Consider the following 27,067-nt stretch of genomic DNA (forward strand, 5'->3'; position numbering starts at 1 on the left):
GAGAGGCCATGGGACAGAAGGAATGAAGGCTGTGAAAGTAAATAGAAAGGCCATGGGACAGAAGGAATGAAGGCTGTGAAAGTAAACAGAGAGGCCATGGGACAGAAGGAATGAAGGCTGTGAAAGTAAACCGAGAGGCCATGGACAGAAGGAATGAAGGCTGTGAAAGTGAATAGAAAGGCCATGGACAGAAGGAATGAAGGCTGTGAAAGTAAACAGAGAGGCCATGGACAAAAGGAATGAAGGCTGTGAAAGTAAATAGAGAGGCCATGGGAGGAAAGTAATGAAGGCCGTGAAAGTGAATAGAAAGGCCATTGGATTAAATGAATGAAGGCTGCGAAGTTGCATATAGAGAACACAGAAGGGCAGACATGAAGGGCATAAAGGTGCATATAGGCCATAGGAGGGAAGTAATGAAGGTCTTGAAGGTGAATATAGGCCACGGGGGAGTAATGAAGGTTCCTGAAGGTGCATAGAGACCACAGGAGGGATATACAAAAACGTTAACATGAAGATAGGGATTCTAGTGGTAAGGAGAGGAGGCGAGAGTTTGAGTTTGGACACCACGAAGAGAACAAAGGGAGACAGGAGTATTTGTATGGAGACCACCGTTATGTTTGCACATAGACCTTAGAGGATATAGTTTAAGGATTGAAAATGATGACCTTTTGGGGTGTCCCAAAGGGTGCACCCACTGACTTCTACTCTTCTCTCTCTACAGATTGTGAGCTGCTGCAGCACCGGTCTGCAACCCTACCTCAGGCACTGGTCCTGCGAACCCGCCCCAAGATCTGGGAGGTGATGTCAAGAACTCCTCACTGGGCCCTTTGGAGCCTTCCTTGTGGGCTCGCTCTGGGACCCACTCGCACTCATGATAACGCCCTGGGAGTCTGGTGTGTTGGCGAGGCCCTTGCCATCGGGACTCTCTTCGGGCCACTGAAGATGGAAGACGGAGCCTCAGCGACGCAGGCGGTAGGCCATTGTAGGATTTGTGCCTTAAAGAAAGCAGCATCCCCAGTACTTTGATCTGTGCTTGGGCCTCCTAATGTAATGAGTCTGGCATCTGCTCTGGCCCCATGATGTCACCTGAGTCTTGTAGTTGGGCCTCTACAATGCAGTGTGAGCTTGGCATGTGTTAGGGGCCTATGTAAACTATGTGCTTGTTATGATGCTGGTATGTGATATGTTCACAATAATATATTCTTAGTCAAGTTTTGGTTATGATCACAGTAAGGAGAACTGAACCCTGCACATGTTCTGACTGTAGTAATTGTGAGGGCTCTTCTTGGTGCCCTAGAGCTGACAGTGGTACTGGGCAGTATCGTGGGGGATATTACGATATAATACTCGCGTTCAGGGACCTTGATTACTATTGCACTCTTATTGGATAGCCATGTTTCTCCCTTTCGGCACCCGGGTCTCTCTAGGTAGTGAGAGTGAGTATTTGAGACTTAACGCAAGAGGTAGTAGCGGGATTGAAACTCAGAGTAAACCTAGAGAAACTCACTCTTCAGTCACAGCTACGGCTTAAAAAAAAGGCAGTTAACATGATTATCTGCACACAAAGCAGCTTCTGGCTTGGCTTGATGTGATTCCAAACAGAGCACAGGAAACTAACATTAGTGCCTATGGACAATCCCCCTTCAGGGTTTGGGAAGGTAAGAAGATCTCTGTGTTGCTCAGCCCACGTGTTATTGCTGTTCTAAAGACCTCAATCAATGGAAGAAAGGTCTAGGACAGAATACTAGGGGCCCTCCAGCTCAAGTGCGGTAGGGGTGAGGTGGTAACGGGGGCACAAAGCAGTGGATTTAAGCCCAGCAGCATAGAATCAGCCACAAAATGGCATGAGCACAAAAATAGTTTAAACTCCCCAGTACGCACCTCCTAGAAGTGGACAAGATTTCGCACCTCCAATAGGCAGCCAAAGTACTCCTCTAAAGTCAGTGCTCCAGTGTACAGTAAACATGGCTGGTGGTTCATGACGAGTGGAGCTCTGGGCACAGCAGGCTGGTTATTGTTTAAACTGGGTTCTAGAGTCAAATATAGGAAGCCCTGGTGCTAGGAAAGGGTGAAAGGAGGGTGTACTTGATCTGTTGTGTTGAAACAAGGCTCTTAGATGAATGCATATGGGAGTTAGAACCAGAAGGTGCGAAAGCTGCTATGGGCTGTATGTAATGTCATCACGTGTGCTTCTACAAAGGCAGGTAATCCTAAGAGGCAGACATGCACCATCCTGCACCACAAGCATCGTGCCTTTATAAAGGGTTCCTGTGAGGAGTGTGGTGCTTTTTTTGCTTTTTTAAACTTTTATTTCATTTGCTTAACAACAAGAACAAACTACGTCTACACTGTAAGCAGGACAATCATTGGCCAAACGTGGCAAGTATTCTTGCTAATCGACATTCATGGCAGGAAGTAGGCCCTGAGGGACGACTGACTGCAGGTTGTCTAGGTGGTTAGTCAGGCTACAGAGTCCTCAGCATGAATGGCATACATGTAGTAACAGCAAGCATGGTGTAAATGGGAGGGGTATAAAAAAAGAATGGAGGCAGCACCAAGTTCAAAGTCAATCAACGGAACCAAAGTTTGTTCAAAAAATATATTTTTCTTTTTATTTTCTTTTTCTCAAAGTGCACAAGACAGCCAACGCGTTTCGCTCCCCAACCGCGGGAGCTTCGTCAGGGCTGAAACAAACGTGAAATATACACATATATTAATGACACATACTAACAAAGAAACAGTCACATTTAAAACACATACATTTTAAAAAACAATGAATGCAACATTCGAAAAAACAAAGAGATGACACAACATCTGAGAGGACACATCAATAATACATCTGACTATAGGGCATGTTACCCCACGTCAGGGTGCACAGACAATGTTTCTAATACACCACAATAAGTACCATAACCACATTAATGATCAAAATTATATACAAACATAAATTACATCTAAAATTAAAAAAACTAAGTCCTGATCCCACATGGGAGGGCAGGATTAAAAAAAGTAGAGTAGAGAGTCGGTAGATATGAGCGTGAAAACAGCAACAACATCGCAGAAGTGTGGCGGCCATGCTGGACTAGTCGCCACTATATTGGAAAGACATGGCATATGTATTAAGTGAATAACGAGGCCTATTCTGAACATAAATCGACTTTTAATATCTTGTTATTATAATTGACGTGTATCTTACAGTACGTTATTAACGTGATCTTGTCCTTACTACTACATATACAAATTTTGCTTTTTATAATTGCAGTATCTGTACCATTACATTGGCCAGATTCTCTTTATTCAACTTGACTGCACTACTGAAAGAGTAACCGCCTATTACAATTGGTGAGAACTTTATGCTATACTCTCCGGGAAATCTCTCATTAGTCATCTGTGAATTTGGGAGCTTTGGGGTCACCGCTCAGTGCTTCGCCTGTCCTTGAATAGTTACTCCTCTCCCCCTCCCTTTTCTTCTCTTATTCCTTTTCATTTTGATCATTAATGTGGTTATGGTACTTATTGTGGTGTATTAGAAACATTGTCTGTGCACCCTGACGTGGGGTAACATGCCCTATAGTCAGATGTATTATTGATGTGTCCTCTCAGATGTTCTTTGTTTTTTCGAATGTTGCATTCATTGTTTTTTAAAATGTATGTGTTTTTAAATGTGACTGTTTCTTTGTTAGTATGTGTCATTAATATATGTGTATATTTCACGTTTGTATTGGCGATTTAATCTGTTCCATCAGTAGAGCCAGCCTGGTGGCTATAACCTTGGCCAGAATTGTATTGTTTAGATGAAGTAACAAAAGTGAACGATATGAGGAGCACGGGTTAGGTGCTTTACCCTGCTTCAGAAGCTGCTTGATCAGTCTCGAAGAGTGTGGGTGGGCAAACCCAGTCTCGAGGTTCTCTGCATACCCCTCCAGGAGATGTGGGCCAAGCACGTGTTTATGCGCCTTATAAAACGCTCCCATGAGCCCCTTTCGCCCTGGGGCTTTAGCTCCATCAAGGGCATCTATTGCCTGCAATATTTCTTCACTAAAGAAGGGTTCACTCAAAAACTATCTCTGTCCCTCTGTAATCCAGACTTTCCCGATCCCAGCAAGCTAGTCACCAATTTTAGTGGCGTCACTTGTTGTTTGGGAGGAGTATAGGCTGTGGTAGTAATGTGTGAGTTTTGTGATTATACTCATTATCTGTCAGCAGTCCTCCCCCCTTCGTCCGCAGGTCAGTGATGTGCCCTTCGTGTCTATTAGGGGCTCAGTAGTCGAGCGAAGGTACGACCCTGGTGCTCTCCCTCCCCATATCATCGTGCACATGCATATTTCCCTAATTAAGCTGTTTCCCTGGCTGCTGGGTCCTGTAACTCATTCATCAGGATATATCCCATTCACATCTATAAAGCTGGCTGTATGTGTAAAAGGGACACTCCGTGGATTTGAGTGCAGACCCAGTGTGAACAGGAGCTGCAGTCTGAAAAGTAGCTATTGCCCCCCCTAAGACTATGCAAACGTAGATCTATCACGAGGCGAGAGGTGTGTTTCTTGTAGGAATGCTATTTTAACACTGTTAGAGATGGGGTATCTAGTTGGCTGGGGTATGCACCTAATCCAGGCAGAATCCACCACTCTAGTCAGGTCAAGTAAGTTACACACCAAAGATAACATGTGCTCACCTTCTGGTAGCTTGGCACAGAGCAGTCAGGCTTATAATCAGAGGTAATGCATGAATCATTTGTGCATTACACTCACACTAGTAACACAATGAATACACCACAAGAGACTCCACAAGGATTATATGAAAAATATGCTTCTGTATTATACATATCACAACCCAATACGATAGGAATCATAAATATTTTGTACCTTATGCATGGACCATACGTTCTCTGCACATTATGAATAAATGATGGGTGTTTCTCATATTTGGCATGAATCTTAAATCTCTTGCACATGATGCCATTTAGAGTAGGAACAAAAACCTATCGTGAAAAAATAACGAAAGGGCACGAAAGCAATGTTGCCCCTAATATCCTGGTTATGGTCATTTCTGTGGGCTTCTATAGAAGCAGGCCTCATACGTAGGGTGCAAAGCACTGGCGCACTTATTACGGCCTTTAGGGTGACTGCGACAGTCACCATCTGAACTATGCCAATGGAGGTGTGAACTCCGTGGCCGCACAAAACAAGGGCTGCCGCTTCCTCTAAGTTTTGTACGGGTGGCGATACCACACCTCTCTCCGTACCCGCTATGTCCTCCACAGCATAGCGTGATTGTGTTGGCAAACAGGCCGCATTTTCCTCCACAACACACTTGAGTCTCGCAAAGTGGAGTGCTGGTTCGCATTAAATGGGCCTCTACATGAAAAAGCGGGCAACAAAATCCCAGATGGCCCTGGAGATGCTAAAAAAGACAAGGGGGAGGACAAACTGACCAGCCCTTGGAGATCACAGGATTCAGGGTACAACGAGGGGTAGCAGACAGCAGGCCGGCACATTAGGATCCTTTCAGCAAGGTGGCAGTCCTTCTTGCAGCTTAGCAGGCAGCAGGTCAGGACTACAAAGCAGATAATCCAGATAGTGGTTCATCCTGGCAGCACATTAGTCCTCTGGCAATGTGCAGCAGGTAGAGCAACCCCTTTAAACCCAGCCCTGGCTCCAGACATCAATGGGGGAGTACATCAGCCCTCTGTGTGAGGGCGCAACATAGTCTATACTATTGCAAAGTGTGAACTCCCTCTTCCACCCAGGAAGACCATCAATATGCAGATGAACCCCTGTCACATGCAACCCTTCCTTTCTGATGGTTGTCTGGAAAGTATGCACAAAGTGAAGCTGTCCCTAAGGCCCAGACATGGATTGGAGTCTACTTTCTTAAAGTGGCATTTCTAAAATAGTAATGTAAAATTCACTACACCAGTTAGTAGGATTTATCACCACTATTCTAAACATACCAAACATGGCAACGCTACTCCTTTCTGATCAGGAATTACCCATAAAATTATAGAAGGGAATTACCAATGCTAGCCCATCAGAGGAGTAGGCCTCACAGAAGTGAGAAACAAAATAGGCTGTTTGTCACTACCAGGACATTACACACAATACAAACACATGTTCTACCTTTTAATTACACACCACCCTCCCTTAGAGCTACCTAGAGACTACCATAAAGGTGACCAATGTGTAATAAAAGGGGAGTTCAAGGCTTGGCAAGTAGTTTTAAATGCCAAGTCAAAGTGGCAGTAAACTGCACACACAGGCCCTGCAGTGGCAGACCTGAGACAGGTTTGAAAGGCTACATAGGGGGGTGGCACAAGCAATGCTCCAGCCCCACAAGTAGCATTTAATTTACTACATTTAATGTATCCATTCATACCATGGTTAGGGGGAGAGCATGTGCACTTTAACACTGATTAGCAGTGGTTAAGTGCCCAGAGTCCTAAAGCCAACAAAAAGAAGGTCAGTACAAATGGCAAAGGAAGGCAAAACATTTGGGGAGAACCCTACAGAAAGGGCCAGGTCCAACAAACCCCTTGCTGTGTCAGATGAGCATGAACTTGTTTGCTCCTGTGAGTGGTTATGAAGGCCCCTCATGTTCCATGTCAAGTATGAGAGCTCCGCCACCCGTACCCTTCCCTAACCATGAGCCGCCATTATCTAAGCGTGCACACAGTCGGACTTGCACATGTGCAATTAAAAAAGACGTCCATCAGTGTCTGGGCTCTGTCTCCCAGGCTGCACGTTTGCGGTCAAGCAACTGTGGCTACTGACTTGCAATGCGGACTACTTCAGCTTTTGTGGCCCTGTAGCTGCAACAGGAACTTAGCCAACGGACTCTTGCCGTTCACCTCTTCTGTCTGGGGCTCAGGGACGACTTTTCCACCAGCAGAAGACTGTCTTGTGGCCAGCATCTGTTAATGGTCACTGGGAAACTTGAGCAACAGAGTGTCAACTTTTTAAAGTGGCCTTTTTCTCAAATGTTACAGTAAATTAGACTTGGGCATCACGTTGGGTCTCATGTATCGATTATTTTGATACCTTGAAGTACCAACTTTAATAGTCCCATTCAGGGTTTAGCACAGCTGAGTTGTCCGCGTGTAACATCGTACTTTTTAATATACAGTACCCTACCTAAGGGCTCCATAGGCCTGCCAGCCTTAGAGCTGTCTTTTATAATATACACATTTATATTAATAAAAAGGAAAGTCTGGACTTTTTTCCGTTTTTTAGGTGGTCAAGTCAGATTAGTAGTGTGAAAACTGCTCTGCCAGCCAGCAGTGGCAGGCTGGGAGTCATGCGTTGCTATGTTACACTCATTGTGACACAATAAGTGCTGCACTCCACGGGGGACACTTTAACTTACAGGCCCTGGGTACCACGGTACCATACACTAGGGACTTATAAGTAAGTTAACGTTTGTTAATTGTGGGTGAACGTACAAGTCCTACACATTTTAATGATCAGGACACTGAGGCATATTTGGCAGGACTCCGTGCACCTTCAGAGTCGAAAGCCAGCAGCATCAGTCCAAAACTGTAGGGGTGATTTTGTAAAAGGAGGCATTTCCTTACACATTTGCTGCATTTGATAAGAGCGTGGCCACTCGCCTCATTGTTCCGTCTGCTAGAATGTCCAGATTTCCTACTAAGCCAAGGTTTCTGCTTCTGTCTAACTCACATTTGTGAGAGTGGATTTCACCGCTTTTCTAGTTCTGTTCCACAATTTTTGTAGCATAAACCTTAAACGTGCAGATTATCTTGAGCTCTTGGCTTTGCTTGTACAGACACAGACTGGTGTTGTTTATATATTGTTACCTTGAAGCCAAAGTACAAATACCAGAACATGTCATTGGAACATTGATAAACGCCACACAAAACATTGCACATATCTCCGTTAAATGATACAATACTTCTAATTAGATAAGATGTTTGCAATTTGAAAGACAGTGAAGTAGAGACTTTCTCAGAATGGCATGATCTGCTCCTTTGATGACAAAGGCCGGCTGTGAGTCCAGGTCTCCAAGCCCCAAACTAAGCAACTTAGTTCCTCGAGCATGTGCCTCCTCCCCGAGGTCCTAACCTTCCTCCTTTTAGATAGTGGAGGCCAAGCTCCAGGTCCTTTCCCAACCTAAGAAAAAATAGATTAACTTGACACCACAAAGAGGCAAGATGTAAAGAGAGTAGCAAATAAGAATGAGATGAACTGTTGCAATGGATTTAGGCGAACGTCCTAAAAGAAAGGTGTATTATTGGCTCCGGTTGAAATCTGTGCTGCAGAAAGCTGATGCAAGAAGCCTGACCTTAGACCAACCTGGTGATACCGCCTATGTGCCGGATGGTCCAATTGTAGATGCATTTTTAAAGCTAAGCTTTGTCAAACCAGGTTTGGTGTCTAGTGGAGTCCGCAGAGAGTGGCCCAGCCTTGAATCCGCTTGGCAGCTACTTGTGGTGAAGGCCCTCATGATGAAGAACATGGTCTGGAGGTGGTAGGAGGTACTGGAAACCAAGCGGATCCCAGTCTGAAGCCTGTGGTGACTCCGGGATGGTTGTTTTTGTGAGTGCAGAGACTCAAGGAACAGATGGTTGCAGGGATCTGTTGTTCATGCTTAGTGTCATCTTAACAGCATCCTAGGCCCTCTGGCAAAGCCGTGCACTGGGCTCTGCCTATGCAACCACTCACAGGAATACAAATACAAATTGTCTGTGCATAGATTAGCAAGAGCCACCTATTCTTGTAGCCCTCCCTCCCCCGTGCAACTGCCCAGCGTGCCCATGCGTTAAGACTTCACTGGTCGGGCTGCAACCATCTTGGCTTGACGAGGGGCTGTCTGTTGTGCTGATCGTGCATCAAAATGGCAGTAATTTCCTGAAGATACCAGTCAGTCCTTAGTTAAATGTGCTTAGCAGGTTAAGCTTTTAGCTAGCATTACCGTTGATTGTAATAAATAGTTTAGTTCCTGCATGATTTAGGGGAATACCTGTTGTGAATTCTAGACCAAGGAATACCTGGCATATATCTCCCTAAAATGTGCCACTCACCGGCCCTGTTTTCGTAGGAGTCCAGCAAATCCTTTCTCTTTGAAATACCCCAAAAACAGAAAGGTTCCCATCTTTCCCCCAACTCTCTCCTTTGAGCTTCTTGGAATTGGTTCCAAGAGTTCTGTTATTCTGTGACTTGATCCCTCCTAGTTTAGGCTGCTCCCCCACCCCCTGTGACCAGATCCCCCCCTAGTAAAGACTGCTCCCCATCTCCTGTGACTAGATTCCTCCTAGTAAAGACTACTCCCCCACCTCCTGTGACCAGACCCCTCCTAGTAAAGGCTGCTCCGACCAGATCCCCCCTAGTAAAGACTGCTCCCCACCTCTTGTGACTAGATCCCTCCTAGTAAAGGCCGCTCCCACCACCTCCTGTATCGTGCTTCGCTCTGCACCAAGTGAACAAAGGGCTCCTTCACTGAGGCGGAGGGGCATCGCCCCACTGCTGTTAGCAGTGGGAATGAAGGAAAAATGATAACTGGTTGTTATTATCATTTTATTTGTTCCTGCGTCTTTGCAGGGTGGGGCTGCTCTGCTCTCAGAGCAGGGGAAGCAGTGGTGGCACTCTGTAAAGTGCGCATGATTGACTCGCCTTCTCGAGCAGGGTACACACTCAAGCGCACTTTGCATGTTCTCCATGCAGGCTGCCTTACAGCCTGCATTTAAAAGTGTATTGTGTTTTAAACGTTGTAGGCATTATCTTTTAATGTTTTTTAACATTTTTTTGATTTTTTTAAGATTTACCTTCCTGCGTTGCACTACCTTGTTCTCCATTGTTCTTGGTGGCTTTCCTTCACTTCCTCCTTCTTCTGCGGCTTTGCCGTTTGTTGCGGAGGGAAGTGAGGATTCTTTGCATTCTCCCAGGGCTCTCCTCTGGTTGCAGGGGCAAGCTGCGCTTTAGTTGGTTTCCGACCCATCCTATTTCAGGGCGCGCGGAAGGCACGCCAAAGGCAAGCCCGTCCGCGCCTGGACTGCTCCTTGCACCAGGACCTCTGGCCCTTTTAGGGTAAATGAGACTAAAAATGTTATCTACACAAGGAAAGAGCTCTTAGATCGGCTGGGTTCTCCTCGCTGCCGTTTTGTGGACCTGAAGGGACCTACTGATTTTCAGTCCTATTGTTGTCCCTCCAGTAATTTCCATCTGCCTCAGGTAGGTGCTGGCAGTGTTTCGTAGAGAGCGACACTCCTTCTCTAATGACTCCGCAACGACTGTGGAATTACAATGACATCATAAATCCAATCTAGAGAGAGATTACTACACTAAGCTTCTCACCTTCCCCTCCCCCCCGTCTCTAGAACTCATGGAGAACTTGTTAGGGGGGTTAACGTCTGGGTGCCGCTGGAGTTATGCCCTCTGAAGATTCTGAAAATAGGATGGGAAGCTATTGTCCCCCCACCTTACCTTAGCACTTAATACAGCTATTTCAGTGGGGCAATACCCCATCCCCTGGAAGACTGCAGTGGTTATACCTCTTCTAAAAAAACCTTCTCTGGATTCAGCGGAACTAAAGAATTATCGCCCCATTTCCCTGTTACCAGTTCCAGCCAAAATTTTGGAGAAATATTTGAATTCCCACCTCGGTTCCTACTTAAGGGAGTACCAGCTGCTTGATGGCTCGTAGCATGGCTTTAGAGGTGAACATAGTACGGAGACAGCGTGAACCTCGGTATTTGACAACATTCGTCTTCAGGTTGATGCAGGACACGCCACGCTGTTGGTTCTCCTTGACCTGACCGCAGCCTTTGATACCCTATCTCCTTTGAGACTGGTGGAATGGCTCATGGAGATAGGGATTGGGGGCATGCCCCTCCCGCTACGTATCTCCTTCCTCTATGATTGTGCTCAGCTTGTAAAATTGGGTCAATTCTACTCAGCTCCTAATCATTTGGTTTGTGGAGTCTTGCAAGGCTCCTCTCTGAGCCCGACCCTTTTTAATATTTGTCGCCTCGCTGGCAAGGCTTGTAAAAACATTTGGATTGGAGGTACTGTCCTATGCTGACGACACACAAATTATGGTGTTTATTACTCACAGTATTAGGGAGTATGCTATGAATTTTAAAAATTGCATGCAGGCGGTCTCCTCTTGGATGGTTGAGAACTACCTTAAACTTAATGGGGAAAGAAAACAGAGGTCCTGATCTTTGGAAACCAACAGAACATCTGGTCTAGTGACTGGTGGCCAGATACGCTTGGTTGCTGCCCTCACCCTGTATCCCATGGTAAAAATCTAGGGGTCATAGTGGACAACTCTCTCTCAGGAATATCTCCCATTTCCTCTTTTGCCTCCCGAAAGCAGGCGGTGATTGCCTTAGTGATGTCCAGACTGGACATCACTATTTGGGCATTAACAAGAGCCTGGTTCGTCATCTGCAGCTGGTGCAGAACACAGCAGCAAGGCTGGTGATGGATCTTCCAAAATACCACTCAGTTTCAGCCTCCCTGAGCACGCGGCATTGGCTTCCTTTAAATCGAAGAATTCAGTTCAAAGCACTATGTTTTACCCACCAGGCTTTTTAAGGCCTAGGCCCGGATTCTTTTAAAGGGCATTTCCAGCGCTATGTCCCTGCCAAACAGCTTAGGTCAGCTAGTAAAAATATGTTGGTAGTTCCAATGTTTAAGAAGACTAGATGGGAAGGCAGGGCATTATCTATTGCCGCTGCTAAGCTATGAAACTCCCTCCCTGGTGATCTCTCTGGACAAATGCCTCACTCTGTTTTCTGCAAGGCTTTTAAGAGCTGGCTCTTAACAGAGACATCAGTTTGAGCTCTTCTTTTCTCTCTATATGACAGACCCTCATGCAGCGCCTTGACGCCTCTGGGCTAAGTTAACGCTTTAGAAATCTAATATTCATTCATTCATGGAGACCAAGCCCAGGGCCCCATTCCCCATCTGAGCACCGACCCACGGCGCTCAGACCAACCACAACGCTGCAATGCAGCCTTATGATGGGTTTGGGTGGCCTGGCTGTTTCCTCTTCCGGATGGATCGGAGGGATGACACGGAGGAGGTACGTTTTCCTATTTTTAATCCCTCTCTTTGAAACTCCCCAAACCCCTGATCCGTGCCAACCACTACTGACAAAGAGCCCAACCTTCTAGGGGATTACCAAGAGTAGTGCAAACCCCCTTTCAGGGGAATGACAGACAAGCACATATATGGGTCTGGTTGGATAGGAGCCATGCCTATACAAACGCTGAACAGCTTTTTAATTGTAATAGGACATTTATTATGGCTGAATGTGCTGCAAGTTTAACTTTTTCACAGTTTTCACAGCCACCGTAATGTATAATTGTTCAGACTTCAAAGTAAAGAACAGCAATGAACCATGGGCCTGTGATCCAGTTTAAATACTCTGGGATGCCTTCAATAGGTCAGGAATTTTATTCTTTCATTTTTGGACAGAACCTTTGCTAGTTACGAGTCATGATCAGTTTAATACAATCTGTGTTTACTCCACAAAAGGACTACAGCAATATAATCTGGGGCCCCCATATAGGACTGCAGTAATACAATCTGGGCCCCCAAAATAGGACTAGAGTAATATAATCTGGGGCCACCGTACTATAATCTGCACCCAATGCATGTTGTGACCTCCCCGACACTTGCTTTCTCTTATTGCTTTTCTAGGAGGTTCGCTCTGATGTCCAGAATGACACTTGGGCTCTGGAGAGGAATGCTGGATGGACAAGGTGAGTGGGAGGATTGCAAAAGGCTTAAAGAGAGGACCTGCTGTCTGCCCTGAGTTGCAGAGGTAGACCTCCGGAGTGGATGGTTTGGGGCACACAACTTCTACTGTAAGGTGGAGTGAAACTGGCAGTTTTCTGGAAGCATTGGAAATGTTGGGAGGGGGAGTGAGCCATGTGAAAAAGGTTAGACCAATACTAAGCACTCTGGAGAGGTGGGGGGACTTAAACAATACAGTAAGTGCGCGCTGTGTTTTGATGTCTGAACATGAGGGCTACCTACCTGTGAGGGGGATTGAAGCCTGTGCCGTACAATGGGATTGTGACAGCCAAAAATGTGCATTCAAATGTGATCAGTGACCCACACTTGAGGGTGTGGGAAAAAGATTTGCTCTCAGTTGCTGATGTAGGATTTCATTACATGGCATTTGAGTACCTTTCCACTCCATTCAGCCTGGATAAAAGCCTAAAGTACAGGACTATTAACTTTTTTTTCAAATTCCAATTCACCTTCAACATTCGAACTTCTCTCCACAAGCCACCATTCTTTTCACTTCCTTTCTCCCCTCACTTCAGCTTAGTATTTTTAGCGAAAGCAGCAACAAGCGAGGACGCGGTCTACAATAAGACTCCTTGTCCATTTCCACCTTGGCCGACTGGTCGATCACGTTGAAACCTCCATCTGATCAACGCCTCGGGCAGTCATTCACTAAAGCAGCTCAGTTGAAGGATTCATTCAAAGCCCCAGCCTTCCTGGGCACGACTGTTCGCTCCCTTTAGAGACAAAGTTCTTTACCCGGTGATCCATGAGGCCGGAAATTGTTTAATTCGCCCATACACATTTGTGGCAAGGTTTAGTTGATGTCTAGGATGCAAGCTGGAAATATCCCTTTCTTTTCCTCACATGCAAGATGAACTCTCTCCTACATCTATCAAGAGATCTGTGATGGTTTCTCTCGAACATATTGTCGACATAGTCTTCCCTTCTCAAAGAGTAGAAGGCTCCCACTGTCCTTGATGAAGAAAGTCTGCTGTTCTCATGTAATGTGGAGGAAGGTGGCCGACAAAGATACTGCTTCATGATAGTCCAATCTCTCGCTTGTCTAGCATGACTTCTACAAGAGATGACTTGTGTTTGAAAAAAACAAAAAAACATCTTTTTGTAGGCTGCTCCATGACACTCGACAGGGTAGGTGGAGGTTCGTACCTCTTTAATCATGCAATGATTTATCGGAAATAATATCCAAAAGATATGTTGCGTTGGACAATAAATGTAACTCCTTTATTATCTTGAATTGAGCAGGATAATGGTGCAAAAAGAACAACAACAGCCTAGAAGTGTTTTGCCCAGTGGCTGATTGGCCTGGGGCTTTTTCAAGGCTGATAAGTAAAAGACATCAAGAGTCAGGCAGATACGTCAGATGTCAATTAAGGGTGAAAGTCCAAAATGTGGTCTCTGCGATCTGGGCGGTACGTGGGCTGCCAGTGTTTTTGAAAAAACAGAAATCACCATTTGTTAATTTTTGGAGCTAAGCTGCCTCAAACTAGAGGTTGAGAAGCACTCCTCCCCTGTTTCTATGTAGAATGTAAAATATTTCTTGGAACACTCAGCATTGATTATCCTGCACACTACTCGCTATTTTAGAGTTCTCTCAAACCATCCTTGTAGAGTCTTGGCTTAATAAGCTGAAAGTAAGATGTGATGTGGTGAAATCACCAGCTTTACTATGTTAATTCTTCTTACCCATCACACTGTCAAGCCACATTGTCTATCACAAGTGTGGGATTGTTAGTCTTTGCTCGCTTCACCCCTAAGCACTTCAAGCAAGATGTTATTCCACCTAAAGGTGAAGTGTTGATTTAATCAAGTTTATTTTAAACCCGCAATTTATAAATCCTTGAACACCGTTAGGAACAACGTCAGTGGGTCAGCTGGATAGATCAATAGGTTATCAGCAAACTTGTATTTTGGACCCCAAAATGTAGGCCCTTACCACAGACCATCTATGGACTGGCTGTTTCATTATTAATGTAAATATGAGCTTAAATTGGAAGCCTTAATTCATGACTCTCCCTAGGTGGATCAGTATGTTTGGCGTGCAGCTCAGAGATACTCTGACCATTGGGCCACCATAGTTGATTATACACAAATCACACAAATCCATAGCGCCTTGCCCAAACCACATCAGTTTTAACGCCAGTGCAAAAAAAGGCCAGCCTCCTCGGTACAGCTGTTTTGTAGACTACTGGATTCTTTGTATGTTTTCCACTCCAGCTCAAGGAGTTCTGATTTTATCGAACTGGGTGCATCCTATAGAAGTATATTAGGTGAAGGACAGTCGCACCAAAATTTATGAATCCACATCTTTATCTTAACATAAACACTTAAGTATTTACAGGTTTCCAAATTTGGGAACGACCATGGTTATTGGGAGTGAGTGGAGCGTCTGGGGTCACTGCTTACTTTCAGTGTGGCATTTGTTGTTGGGCTTCCTGTCGTTGTCTGCCTTCCAAAGGAGGTACTTGAAACCTCCTAATGCTTGGCGCACTCATCCCAAATTAACAGCAACTTTGCTTCCTCCTTGTCATTTTGCAGCTTTGTCAAGAGGGGTAATTGTGCTGCGGATCACAACGTGGTGCATGTCACGCACTCTGGGTTCCAGTACATCGCTGTGTGCTCCACCATTCAGCCCGGCACCGAGCTGCACTTCTGGACTGAAGATCAGAAGGAGCCCAGAGCGCCTTTGGAGACAGGAGGTCTTCCGGGGGAGAAAGCAGTGCCAGCAGAGGAGGTGGAGAGGCACACTCATGCTGCATTGGAGGGGATCCCTGAAAAGGAGGACCACACTCATACCCAGGAAGAGGTTGATGACGTGGAGGTCGAACGTCGATCACTCATCGCAGCGGAGGTGCTACGGGTCAAGGACGTGGATACGGTAGCCCTCACAGAGAAGACTGTGCCAACTAAGGAGGTGGAGGGCCACATCCATGTAGTGGTGGTGGTGACTCCTGCAGAAGAGGGCAAGATCCAAACTGAGAAGGAGGTGAGGCCTGCCTCGGAGAGTCAGAACCAGAGTCTTGCTTTAAAGGAGAACGTACCTGTCGAGGTTGATGGAACCAAGCCTGCAGTTGAGGTGGCAGAACATAGATGGTCTGTGGAGGAGAGCTCTCTGGTGCCTGAGAGGGCCAACCCTACATTCCTAAATCCAGAGCCTCTTGCTGGTGTGGAAGACAGGACCACTCTCTCTGACGCAGGTACTGTGCTTACCATTACCTCTTTTCATTGTATAACTCACTGTGGCAGTCCCCACTCTGTAGGTCTGTTTCAGCCGCTCTTTACATTGAAAATACATTTTTGTATTTGCCTGTAACTTTTTCCCCTCTAAGACAGATTGCACCAAATTTGCCCATTACTTGGCGTAGTCGACTAAGGTCTGGCATGCCGCTTCCTGTCAGATCCGTGCAGGAGGGCACACGTTGAAATGGTGGGGAGAGAAGTTGTGTTTTTCCGGTTTTAGCTCCAATCAAACATTTTGCTTGCCTCCCACTGCCAGAACCAATGAATAGATTAACTCCAAACATGGCATGAAAGTAGAACACGACACAGACAGCCTGCTTTTATTGGTTTAGTGTAAATCCTTCAGTAGTTTTTGGAGATAGCATTTTTTTTTTAAAGCTGCTGAGTGGGCTTTAAAGGGTTTACTCTTTTGTATATCTATGACATTTGGGATTAATAAATTCTTCGCAATTCCAGAAATAAAAAATGAAGGAATCTGGTTCGATGAGGGAACCGATTCTCTTGTCATTCCTTTCAGATCAACGGATCCAAGTTGGCACTGCTAATAGAGTGAAACATTTCTCTTACAGCAACTATTTCAGGACACAGGGCATTTTCCTTGTGGTAATAGGCCAAATGAGAGTGCAGGGTAGGTACACCCTAACCCCCAGTCCAAAGTAGCAGGATCCTCCAAAAGCCCACATCCTTGGTGTAAATAAAGTTTAAAAAAAAGTGACAGACTCAGTGGATCCTCATCTGCATTCCCAGATCCTAGACACCTAAAATGGTAGCCACAGTCCATGAAACTGAGACCGTTACCGTGGCAACATTGGAGGTGTACTGGATCCAAATAAATGGCCACAAATTCAGTGCAAGCTTAATGCCTCGCTACTGTGAAACCAAGGTAACTTTTGCCAGACCATGCACCGCCTAGGCGGGGTTTGGGAAAATTGATTTGATACCACAGACCTCCACATTTATCGTCTGGCTTGCCTTTGGTTTGCGGTACCCATGGCATGACGCTTCCTTGGATGTGCAGTACCAAATCGAGATCTGCAGATCCAAACAATAAAAAAACACAATCTGGCCAACGGCCAATCTCTGTGGCACAAGTCCTGCGTGCAGTGGGGATGTAGCCCTGTAACAGATCCCCATTGGTCGCAGTCAAAGGCTGTTCGGAGCTGGAGTTGAATGCTTACGGCTGGTTAGGGAAAGGGTGTCGCCTGCCAGCCAACCAGACTGTACGCAGATAGGCCAGGACTGTACGCAGATAGACCAGGACTGTAAAAAAAAGAAGGAGTTACCCCAATGCCGAGCAAAGGGACGGGTAAACATAGTACAACAAATAAGCAATGTCCCTATTCAATAAATCACAACGAGAGAAAGCTCTCGCCACGGACCAAGTGTCTATATAGGTGTTTTTCTTAGTTCTGAACAGTGTTATAGCCTGATCTCGAAGTGAGAACCTATTTAACAATGACAGAGAGTACTAGAGCATGTCTCATCACAATTTATTCACCAAACATGATATTAAAAACATACAATTTCAGTCTACTTCTACCCTCAATAGATACTATAATATTCCTCCTTAGCCAAGGTTACAATCTAAAATCTTTGTATCAATTGGGATAATTAAAAACATTTGTTAAAAAAGACGACACGGCGTTTCGGTGGTTTCTTGATGGTGGCACCTGCTTCAGGTCTAACAAAAGTTTTTTATATAAAAATCTGCGTGGTGAAAGAATAGTCTATTTTGTTTCCTCGTTGGGTAAACATGTTTGATATCGTTACATCACACCACTAAATTTATACCTTCATTCTATGGACTTTATTCTCTATTAGTCCCATCTCTCTAGATATCTTGGTTAATACCCTTAATCTTGCTCAACCTTTGATGAAATTCTGTACAAAAACCTTTTGTAATACCTTATTTCTATCGATGTTTTTTTTAATGTTCTGATGTCATCAAATACGGGGATATATGTCCGCCTCAAGGCCACAGAATGTTTGCCTGTTCGTGATAGAGTGTTGGAAATCTCATTATTTTATGATCTCTTCGTTATGGACGAGCATGTTTTCTAATGTTTAAGCATTGAATTCATACCTATCGGATCTAAATTAGTCCACAGTTTTGTGTCCGTTAGCACCACCATACCATTACAGTATTCATAATAGTCACAGGGTGTGCTTACTTTCGGAGAGTTTGCCAATACTCGTTTTCAAAAGGTAGAAACAAACACACAGCGGAGATATCGAGTTATTTCTCTTTTTAAATTCTTCTCCCTTAATGGTATTGTTCTACTTGCATTATCTATTAATGCTCACCTATGTTTACAGATGCAAATGGTGATTCGCTGCATATCAACAAACGCGTTGGTTATTTGTAGACCTTGCGACAGCGCTTTTCAATTTGCGACTTAGTATTCGCGGTATTTGGCTATTTGTATATGCCCACACGTTACAAATCTGTAAAAGCATGACTATACCCATTTAGTGTTCTTGCTTTCCTGGAATATTCGCATACATGGAGTTTAATGCTGTAAATATTATAGTTTTAACTTTGGATAGTATCCAACTCCATGTATGCGAATATTCCAGGAAAGCAAGTTTGACTTTTTCAACTGTTTGATTTCTAGTTTTGGCTGGAGATCTGTTGAGACTCTGACCTGAGGGTGGGAAGTAGGGAACTGTTGTATTGGTTTTGCTTAGTGTGTGCCCGTGGCTGTGTTCCTTTCTTTGGGTGGAGACGGGGGGAGGCATAGCTCTTTGAATTCACCTTGACTAACTAGTCAATGCGCTATACTTTCCTTACATGGAATGTTCGGGAGATGGGCTCTGGGGATAAGTGATATCAAATCCTATCCTATGTGAAGTGTAGACATGACTCTTTTACAAGAGGCATACCTGATGGGACCCGAAATCTTCAAGTTACCAAAACCCTGAAGGGACCATATTTACGTATTTACGCGACCTGTTATTCTGTTTTCTCTAAGAGGGTGGGGGAGCCTGCTAGAAGCCCTGCACACGAATGTAAATGAGGTGGGCCGCTGTGTGCTAGCAATGGGAGGCTCAGCGGGCTTCAGATTCTGATTGGCTGCCTTTGCGCCTCCAATGTGGGCCAGGTGAAGTATTTTGCCACATTCTCCCCACTCCTCTTGCAAGACCCTGACATATTGATGCTGCTAGGAGTGACTATAACTGCATTGCATATATGGTCCTCGATAGAGCTACCCCCCTGCTGCGAGACTGGCACAGTGCCTTAGGGACTGGCCGGAATGCTGGACTATGAGGGACAAATGGCGCATCCAACACTGCAAGCGTACTCTTTTTTTTCTCCCCGGTGCATGACTTGCACGTCCCACTGGACACCATGCTCTGCAGGCTTGCTGTGCAGATTAATTGCGCTGAGTACCTAAATTGAACACTGTCTGACCCCAGTCCCTTACGGGTTGGCATGCACTGGGGATGCCACATAACCCCTACACCTACCTGGAGACTCCTACCTAGCTACCTCAACTAACCCTCTTGCAGGGACCCTCTAGCCAATGGCAACACTGATTACTTCGCTGTGACTATGCATACGGCCTCCCACTCTGTTGCATGGGAAGGCGGTTTTTCGGTGAAATTTCCTCTGCCAGTCAGTGGGAGTGGAGCTCTTGCTATGGGCGGAGCTGGCAACGCTGGAGGAGAACCTCTGTGTCCATGTGGGGATAATTGTAGAGCACACTGTTACTTCAAAGAGTGTCCTGGCGCTAAGCTGACTGGTAGTGACATGGGAGAAGAAAACTTAGAGGCAAGAGAAAAGCCATGTTTTCAGTTTTTTCCAAAACAGGGGAGTGGATTCAATGCTTCTCGGCTTAAGAGGCATTTTGTTCTAGTGGAGGGGCCCCAGGAAAGAGCGAGACTTACCTCCTAGCCTGGATTTTTTAAAACTGAGGTCATTGGCAACAACAGATCGGCGGAGCAAAGATTTCTACGAGGTGAGTGGAAGGAAATCCTACATTTAAGGTAACCTGGTCCTTCCCCGTAAAGGGCATTCGGTGTGACGATCCATTGCACGTGGAGGGAGGCTGGCCTGGATAGACGCAATATTTTCTTGAAAAAAAGAGGTCTGCGTCTCACACCATTCCTTGGAGGGAGGCTCCATATTGGAGCCTACTTCTGGCGTGGAAAAGGACCTCACGATTTTAAAAATCTCTCTTGAATGATTGCCTACCTTTAGTATTCTGTCTTAAAAAAAACTTTTTTGCTATTTTAATTTCTTTAGAATAGTTACCTAACTCTGCTGTATAGCCTGCTTTAGCTGCTGGACAGTGGTTTGTCCTTCATAGCCTCTTTTTGCGTTTACATGGCAGTTTAAATTTTTTTAAGGATGGGGTAAACCAGAGACTGGGCACTTTGAACCTCTGGCACCTGCAACCGGACTTGACTCGCCCAGAGGCCTTCAAAGCCCTGGAGGCGGATCGTGAGAAGCATTCGGAGGTGCAAGGTAAAGTCCACTCTCTAAAGTGACTGGAATAATACTGCGCAAGCAGAGGGAGGATGGGCTGGCCATGGCTGGCCTGGCTTACCCGACTAGGGAGGGGACCAGGGGTGCCCCATTACGCATACAAATGACCAGATGGATTATAGCCTTTTCCCAAACCAAAATGTACTCTGTGTTCACAGAGTTCTATAGAGACCTGTAAAGCGCTGGCCATCCAAACCCGGAAGAAACTCTGGGAACATTTTTAGCCAGGGTGACTCTATCACAGTTACCAGCTTAGGAGCAGGGGACACTGGACCCCCCATTGCAGATTCCGAGATCAGATCTACTAGAACTGACTTATGGTAAAATGCCGGGCACGCATCACTTCCTGGCCGGATTCTACCAATGAATGCCTTCTTGCTGGCCATGAGGCTGGCTGCGATCTATGTGAATGTGTTCTGTTGATACCTCCAGGACACTGGCAGGGAGGCCCTCATAGTCTCAATAGCGAAACCATGCATGAAGACTTTGATGCAATGGCGTTTCGCCCCCAATCAATGTTCAAGTTTGGATTATAAGATCCTAGTAAGATAGTGACAACCAGGCTCCAACCGCACCACTCAGGCCAAATACCCAACTAAGACTGGTACACAGCGAAGTGCAATACCTCGTCTGTATATAGCGTCTGTACCATATTTTCAATGAAACATCGGGGACACGATACACAGAGGCGTTGGTATTCTCTGTAGACATAGGAAAAGTTATTGACAGGCTGCAATGGGACTACTTGCAAGTGGTCATGTGCCAAATGGTTCTAGAGGAGGGGTGGAACAGGTGGTTTAGGCTGCTCTATGTGGCCAGACGGGCAGGTGTATATCGGATGCTTTTGGAGTCGATCGGGGAATGCGGTAAGGGTACCCTCTCTCCCCCATGCTTTTTGCCCAGGTGATGGATTCAATGGCCTGTTTGTTGCAGAAGGAGGGTTGTGGAAGACTGCATGCTCAATTTTGTGAAAGACGCGGGTACGGGCATTCCGTGAAGTATGTCCCTCTTGGTGGACTGCGGTAAAGTTTCTGACTTACAGATGAAGTGGCAAAAATCCTGTACTTTCCCTGAGTCCCCTGGGCTGGCAGAACCTCCAGAAGCGGTGTGGGATATTATGCTCCGGTGGGAACCTACAGTGCTCTAGCACTAGGGGGTCAAGATATACCACACCGACAGTGGCATCAGTGAGGGTACCCTTGGAGGAGTGCTGCATGCCCTCCGAGGTAGTGCATGTTTTGGAGAACAATGAAACTCTTGATTATGACCCGCGTAGCGTTAACCAAAATGGTCATGATGCCCAGGGGCCTGCAGTATTTTGTCAATGTGCCCATCTGAATACCAGAGACATGGTTTCAATCCATTATGGCATGCTAAGGAAACTGATCTGGGATGGGCAGTGCACCCATCTGTCACTGCTTACACTCCAAAGCCTAACCTCTAAAGGCAGTCTGGGGGTCCCTGACTTTGAGCTCTACTATTACGCAGGCAGTTGCAGTGGATTGCCCTCTGGCTGACGGGACTCGGTCTAGCCGAATGGGGGTTGTTTAGGACTGTGCGCAGGGAGGAGGGGGTGGTATTGGTCATGCCATTGGGGGCCAAGCTGGCTCTATCTTACCGGACGTGGCTCCAATGGATAGCACTGTGGTGCAGGGAGGGGTGGGCACACCGCAATGTTGGACCAATCTTGCTGTGTGCACCAGCGATACCAATGGGGGGGTGGGGGAGTTCTCACCGCCAAAGGAGGCTACTTCACCTCCCAGCGACTGACTACCTGGTTGGGGGCAGGCATAAAGAAACTTGGGGACTGCTACTATGAGGGCTCTTTCTGCATGGCAGAGGAGATGGAAGCCGACAATGGCGATTTTTTTTAAATTTTTTTTATTATGTTATCAGAACTCAAAATGCAAGCCAGACCCATTCACTTAGCTAATTAATGCTCGTTACTGGAAGGAAAGTAAGACTATGCGACACTTTCTCTTGATGATAGAATTCATTTTCTTTCTGGTTGATTTGTAGCTGCACACCTGAAGACAAAGTCTATGCTAAAGTTCCGGAGGCATTTTGTATAAAGGACCCTCATGGGACCTAAAGGGGTGCTTCCCTCCTAGACTCCTGTTGTCATTATTTGTCGACACATAAACAATGTTTATAGAATCCTCAAACAAAGAACAGCTCATTGATCAGTGATGTACGATTGGTAAACTGCGCCTATTGACAATATGGTAGCAGATGTAGATGTTCATGCTGTTGAATTGTTTCAGACAACTCCTTGCTTTACTCTTTGAGCCTTCATTTGTTTGTAGTATGCCCACTGCAAATTGCACTGTATCTGTTTTATTTTGTTTCTGGTTTGTGATATTTGTTATATATTATGACTTCTACGTAATTACAGGCAAATAATGTTGCACTGGAGATACTTGGGATATATGCAGAATTGCTTTTTAATTGGCTCCAACTTCTGATAAGTGGCAGTATCTGCACTGTGAGTCGTTCCATCCCTGATGTCCACTGAGGCTGAGGTGTTAAAACTCCTAGCTTAAGTCTCTCTTGGAGTGTTTTTATGTGTTTTGATATCTGTATTGTATTCAGGAACAAGAGTGAATGCTGGAAGGTGTTTCTTTGTTGTAATACTCATGCTAGTTCTTTGTCTCAACAGCACCCCCTGCTGGCAGGGCAAGGAATGGTGGTGACACAAAGACAGAAGTTGCACTTGCCCTTGTGACTTCTTATGATGTTGGGAGAATGGAAAAACGCCCCCAGTTGCTGCCACTGGAGAGCCTCCAGGCTACAATCGAGATGGAACAGGACAGCAAACCTTTAAGACATGCCCACAGAGAAGAGAGACCGTCAAGCAGAAGCATTCCAGCCCTGCAGAAGCATGATGCAGCAACAAAGAGTCAAAAGGATCCAGTGGTGCAAGGTGAGGTGGGATGGGCAGGCCCTGGGCCCGAAGCACCAAAGAACAGAGACAAAGATTGTATCGGCGGCAGTCTGCAGAATGGTGTCAAGTCAGCATGCCAGTTCCCATCAGGTCAACCTACAACCACTCCAGAGAGCCATGGCCAGTGGCAGCATGAAGAAAGTCCCACGATGAGCCTGCACAGTGAAAGAAATCATGTTTCTCTTAGTGAATGCGCTGAAGTGAGCAGCAAAGCAGAGGTTTCGGATGTCGACTCCAAAGTGGGCGATAAACACCACCCCCCAAAACAGACTCGAAGTTCAAAGAGTGACGGAGAATTTAATCAAACGGAGCTGGCCATTGATACGCCACATGTTACCAAGGTTTACAATGAGCAAAAACCGGCCAACACTGACCAGCGAAGGTACAGCTGTCAAGAGTGTGGCAAAGCCTTCATTCAACTCTGCCACCTAAAAAAACACCGCTATATCCACAGTGGCCAAAAGCCATTCCTTTGCACGGAGTGTGGCAAGAGCTACAGCTCGGAGGAAAGCTTTAAAGCCCATGTTCTAGCCCATCGCGGTGTCCGGCCATATAAGTGCACACAGTGCGACAAGACCTATGGGACCAAACGAGACCTGAAGGAGCATGAGGTGCTGCACACTGGCCAACGCCCATTCCAGTGCGAGATGTGTGGCAAGGCCTTTACCCGCCGGCCAGCACTCCGCATCCACCGGAAGACCCACCAGGGCAAGCAGTTGAACCAAGAAAACGTTAAGGTTTACAAGTGTAGCATATGTGAGCGAGACCTGGCCAATCCAGGCTCGCTGAACAACCACATGCGGCTGCACACTGGGGAGAAGCCCTATGCCTGCCCCGTCTGCAGCAAGAACTTCCGTCAGATGGGGAACCTGAGGGGGCACATGCGGCTTCATACTGGGGAAAAGCCCTACAAATGCAACTACTGCGGTGATGCCTTCCCGCAGAAACCAGAGCTGAGGCGGCACATGATCTTGCACACAGGTGAAGGCCACCCGTGCACCATCTGTGGGAAGGAATTGAAGGATCCCCACACCCTGCGGGCCCATGAACGCTTGCACACTGGGGAGCGGCCCTTTCAGTGTGAGCAGTGTGGAAAGTCATACACACTAGCCACCAAACTCCGGCGGCACCAGAAATCACACTTGGATGAGAAACCATACAAATGTGACATATGTGGCATGGGGTACACATTGCTGCACAGCCTGAAGCGGCATCAGGTCACCCACAAATCCATTGGAGTGGCTGTGCCTACATCATCTGTGGAGGGTAACTGTACTGTGCCCTCTGCTCCCTCAAAGAAACCAAGGACCAGTGAAGAGCAAGCGATCATGAACCTCAGGAAATCCTCCAACATCACCCTAAAACCAGTGGCGAAGGAGAAGGAATTGATGGATTCCCAAACCCTGCGCGCCCATGAACGCTCCAACACTGGGGAGCGGCCTTTTCAGTGTGAGCAGTGTGGAAAGTCATACACACTAGCCACCAAACTCCGGCGGCACCAGAAGTCACACTTGGATGAGAAACCATACAAATGTGACATATGTGGCATGGGGTACACATTGCTGCACAGCCTGAAGCGGCATCAGGTCACCCACAAATCCATTGGAGTGGCTGTGCCTACAGCATCTGTGGAGGGCAACTGTACTGTGCCCTCTGCTCCCTCACAGAAACCAACGACCAGTGAAGAACAAGGGATTATGAACCTCAGGAAAGCCTCCACAATCACCCTAAAACCAGTGGCGAAGGAGAAGGGATGTTTGGAAAAATCAGCTAGTTCAGACATTGCCTGCAGTCTGCCTCTCACAAGCCCTCCACGATGCCTGGTTCAGCCATTCCTTGGTCAGTCGGAGATCAATGAGTCCACAGAACACGTCCAGGTGACCAACATCCTGAAGATCGCCACCTCAGAACACAATGGAAAGTGCCTTGTTCTGCAGAGTGAAGAGTCCCATGGTAATGTGGTGATTATCCAGGACAGTATGAGCTTCACCAGTGTTGCAGAGGAAGTGGAGGTGCAGTCTGGCAGCTGACACCCTCTTCTCCCTCCAATTTTCCTGGAGACATTGCCCTATTCTACATTTCATGTATAAAGAGTTATTTTTAGACTCTTAGCTCCTCATTGTTACTCTTGAACTGGGAAATTCAGACCCATAGGTTGGATTTGGGATCCCTCCTTGGGAAGGCAAGATTAGCCGCAGTGACGTAAGACCGTGATCCTAATTTCTCAAGCAGCACTTGCACTAAACAAACTCAATGATCTAATGCACAGTAGATGTGCAGCAGCACAGATGAGCCTCTCCAGAGCTGTGTTTTGGACACTGGCACATTCATGTGATAAGCTTAACATTCAAGGCCCTAACTATAAGATCAATTGAATCTACATATATGGATTTGGCAATATCAAATCCTTTTTTACAGTTCATCTACCCTGTTCATCAAAATGCATTTTTTTGTTATCCTCTGCAGAATTAGCATGGAATTTGACACACTCCTAACAAAACTGGCTAAGTTTGGGAGGGTTAAATTTATTTAAGATACCTGCTACAGGAAGAGCTTAAGAAGTCAAAATATACATTTCTGATTTTAGTTTCAATAGAAAATGTTGCAGTGAGATACAGCAAAAAAATGGTGATCGGGTAGAAGCCAAGCTTGCCTTAAAAGTAGAACTTTACTCAAAATGTGTTCATGTAGTTTGATGTAAACCCATGCAGTTAATTTCAAGGCCTTACAATTTGAAGATGATGTCGATCAAGCAGCAAATGATTTAACATGTAGACGTACTTTGACAGCTAAACACACTAGCTAAAAATTCAATAGTTCTGTCAATCACATGTGAGTTTTTCATGAGATGTTGTTTTTTGCGATCTTGGAATTTGTGAATTTTCCAAGACTTACAAGTTGTACGTTGTGGAAAAGAAATTCGCAAAGAAAATGGGAGGCGCAATGACCAGTTCTAGGCCACAAAGAGTGGCAAAGAAGTACCCTGAAACCTTTAAGAAAATGAGAGTGGATGACAATCTCCCAAACTCAAAAAGCACATTCCACTATTTTGACTTCAGGAAGGGACTCTGAATTTGTGAGTTTCAGTGAATTTGCAAAAAAGGAGGATTCAGTCATTATGCTTATAGTTAGGTGCAGGGGTCCTGGTTTGATGCCTGGGTGGATGGCCTTAGAGCGTGGCTACAGACCAAGTCCTGCCTCCAATCAATGGTACCCCAGGACAGATGGGCACAGGGCCTCTGGCCAGTCCATGTGTGCAAGTGTTTGGACAGATAGGGAGTTGGGCGCACTGCGGCCAGGCCCTGCTTCTAAACCGAAGGTGCACAGCCAAAGGCTGTCGGTTCTGGAATCATGGGCGATTGATTGTAGGGCCTTGTCATAGTCTAGTTCGCCGGTGTTTGCAGTGGAATGGATGAAGGGCTGGGCCCTTTGTCCGAATGCTAATGCTTTTTCTTATTTTTTCTTTCTGTACACAAATAATCACAGAACTAAAAAAACAGATAAAGTAAAGTTGTAGTTCAGATAGTGCAAAACTTGTCAACACTTAAGAAAATCACTACAAAAATATAGTTAAAGTGGCACAATGGTTCAAAGTCAAAACTTAAAATACTATGAAGT

At 45.9% G+C, this 27,067-nt stretch overlaps 1 protein-coding gene across 1 annotated transcript; it reads left to right on the forward strand.

Moving 5' to 3' along the window:
- The first annotated feature begins 725 nt into the window (after nucleotides 1–725).
- ZNF408 (zinc finger protein 408) lies at nucleotides 726–25,533 on the forward strand. The gene is made up of 4 exons (XM_078684703.1): nucleotides 726–972; nucleotides 12,663–12,724; nucleotides 15,315–15,973; nucleotides 23,165–25,533. The coding sequence occupies exons 1-4, from the start codon at nucleotides 802–804 to the stop codon at nucleotides 25,477–25,479; spliced, it is 3,207 nt and encodes a 1,068-aa protein (XP_078540829.1). The 5' UTR covers nucleotides 726–801; the 3' UTR covers nucleotides 25,480–25,533.
- The last annotated feature ends 1,534 nt before the right edge of the window (nucleotides 25,534–27,067 follow it).

Source organism: Lissotriton helveticus, chromosome 3_2, assembly GCF_964261635.1.
Source record: "Lissotriton helveticus chromosome 3_2, aLisHel1.1, whole genome shotgun sequence".
Taxonomy (NCBI): Eukaryota; Metazoa; Chordata; class Amphibia; order Caudata; family Salamandridae; genus Lissotriton; species Lissotriton helveticus.

What these genes read in the sequence shown, in the direction of transcription:
- ZNF408 (XM_078684703.1), top strand. Translation starts at nt 802, where the DNA reads ATGTCAAGAACTCCTCACTGGGCCCTTTGGAGCCTTCCTTGTGGGCTC. An exon ending in AGGAATGCTGGATGGACAAG is followed by an intron (nt 12,725 to 15,314) that starts GTGAGTGGGAGG and finishes GTCATTTTGCAG; the next exon opens with CTTTGTCAAGAGGGGTAATT. An exon ending in GACCACTCTCTCTGACGCAG is followed by an intron (nt 15,974 to 23,164) that starts GTACTGTGCTTA and finishes TTGTCTCAACAG; the next exon opens with CACCCCCTGCTGGCAGGGCA.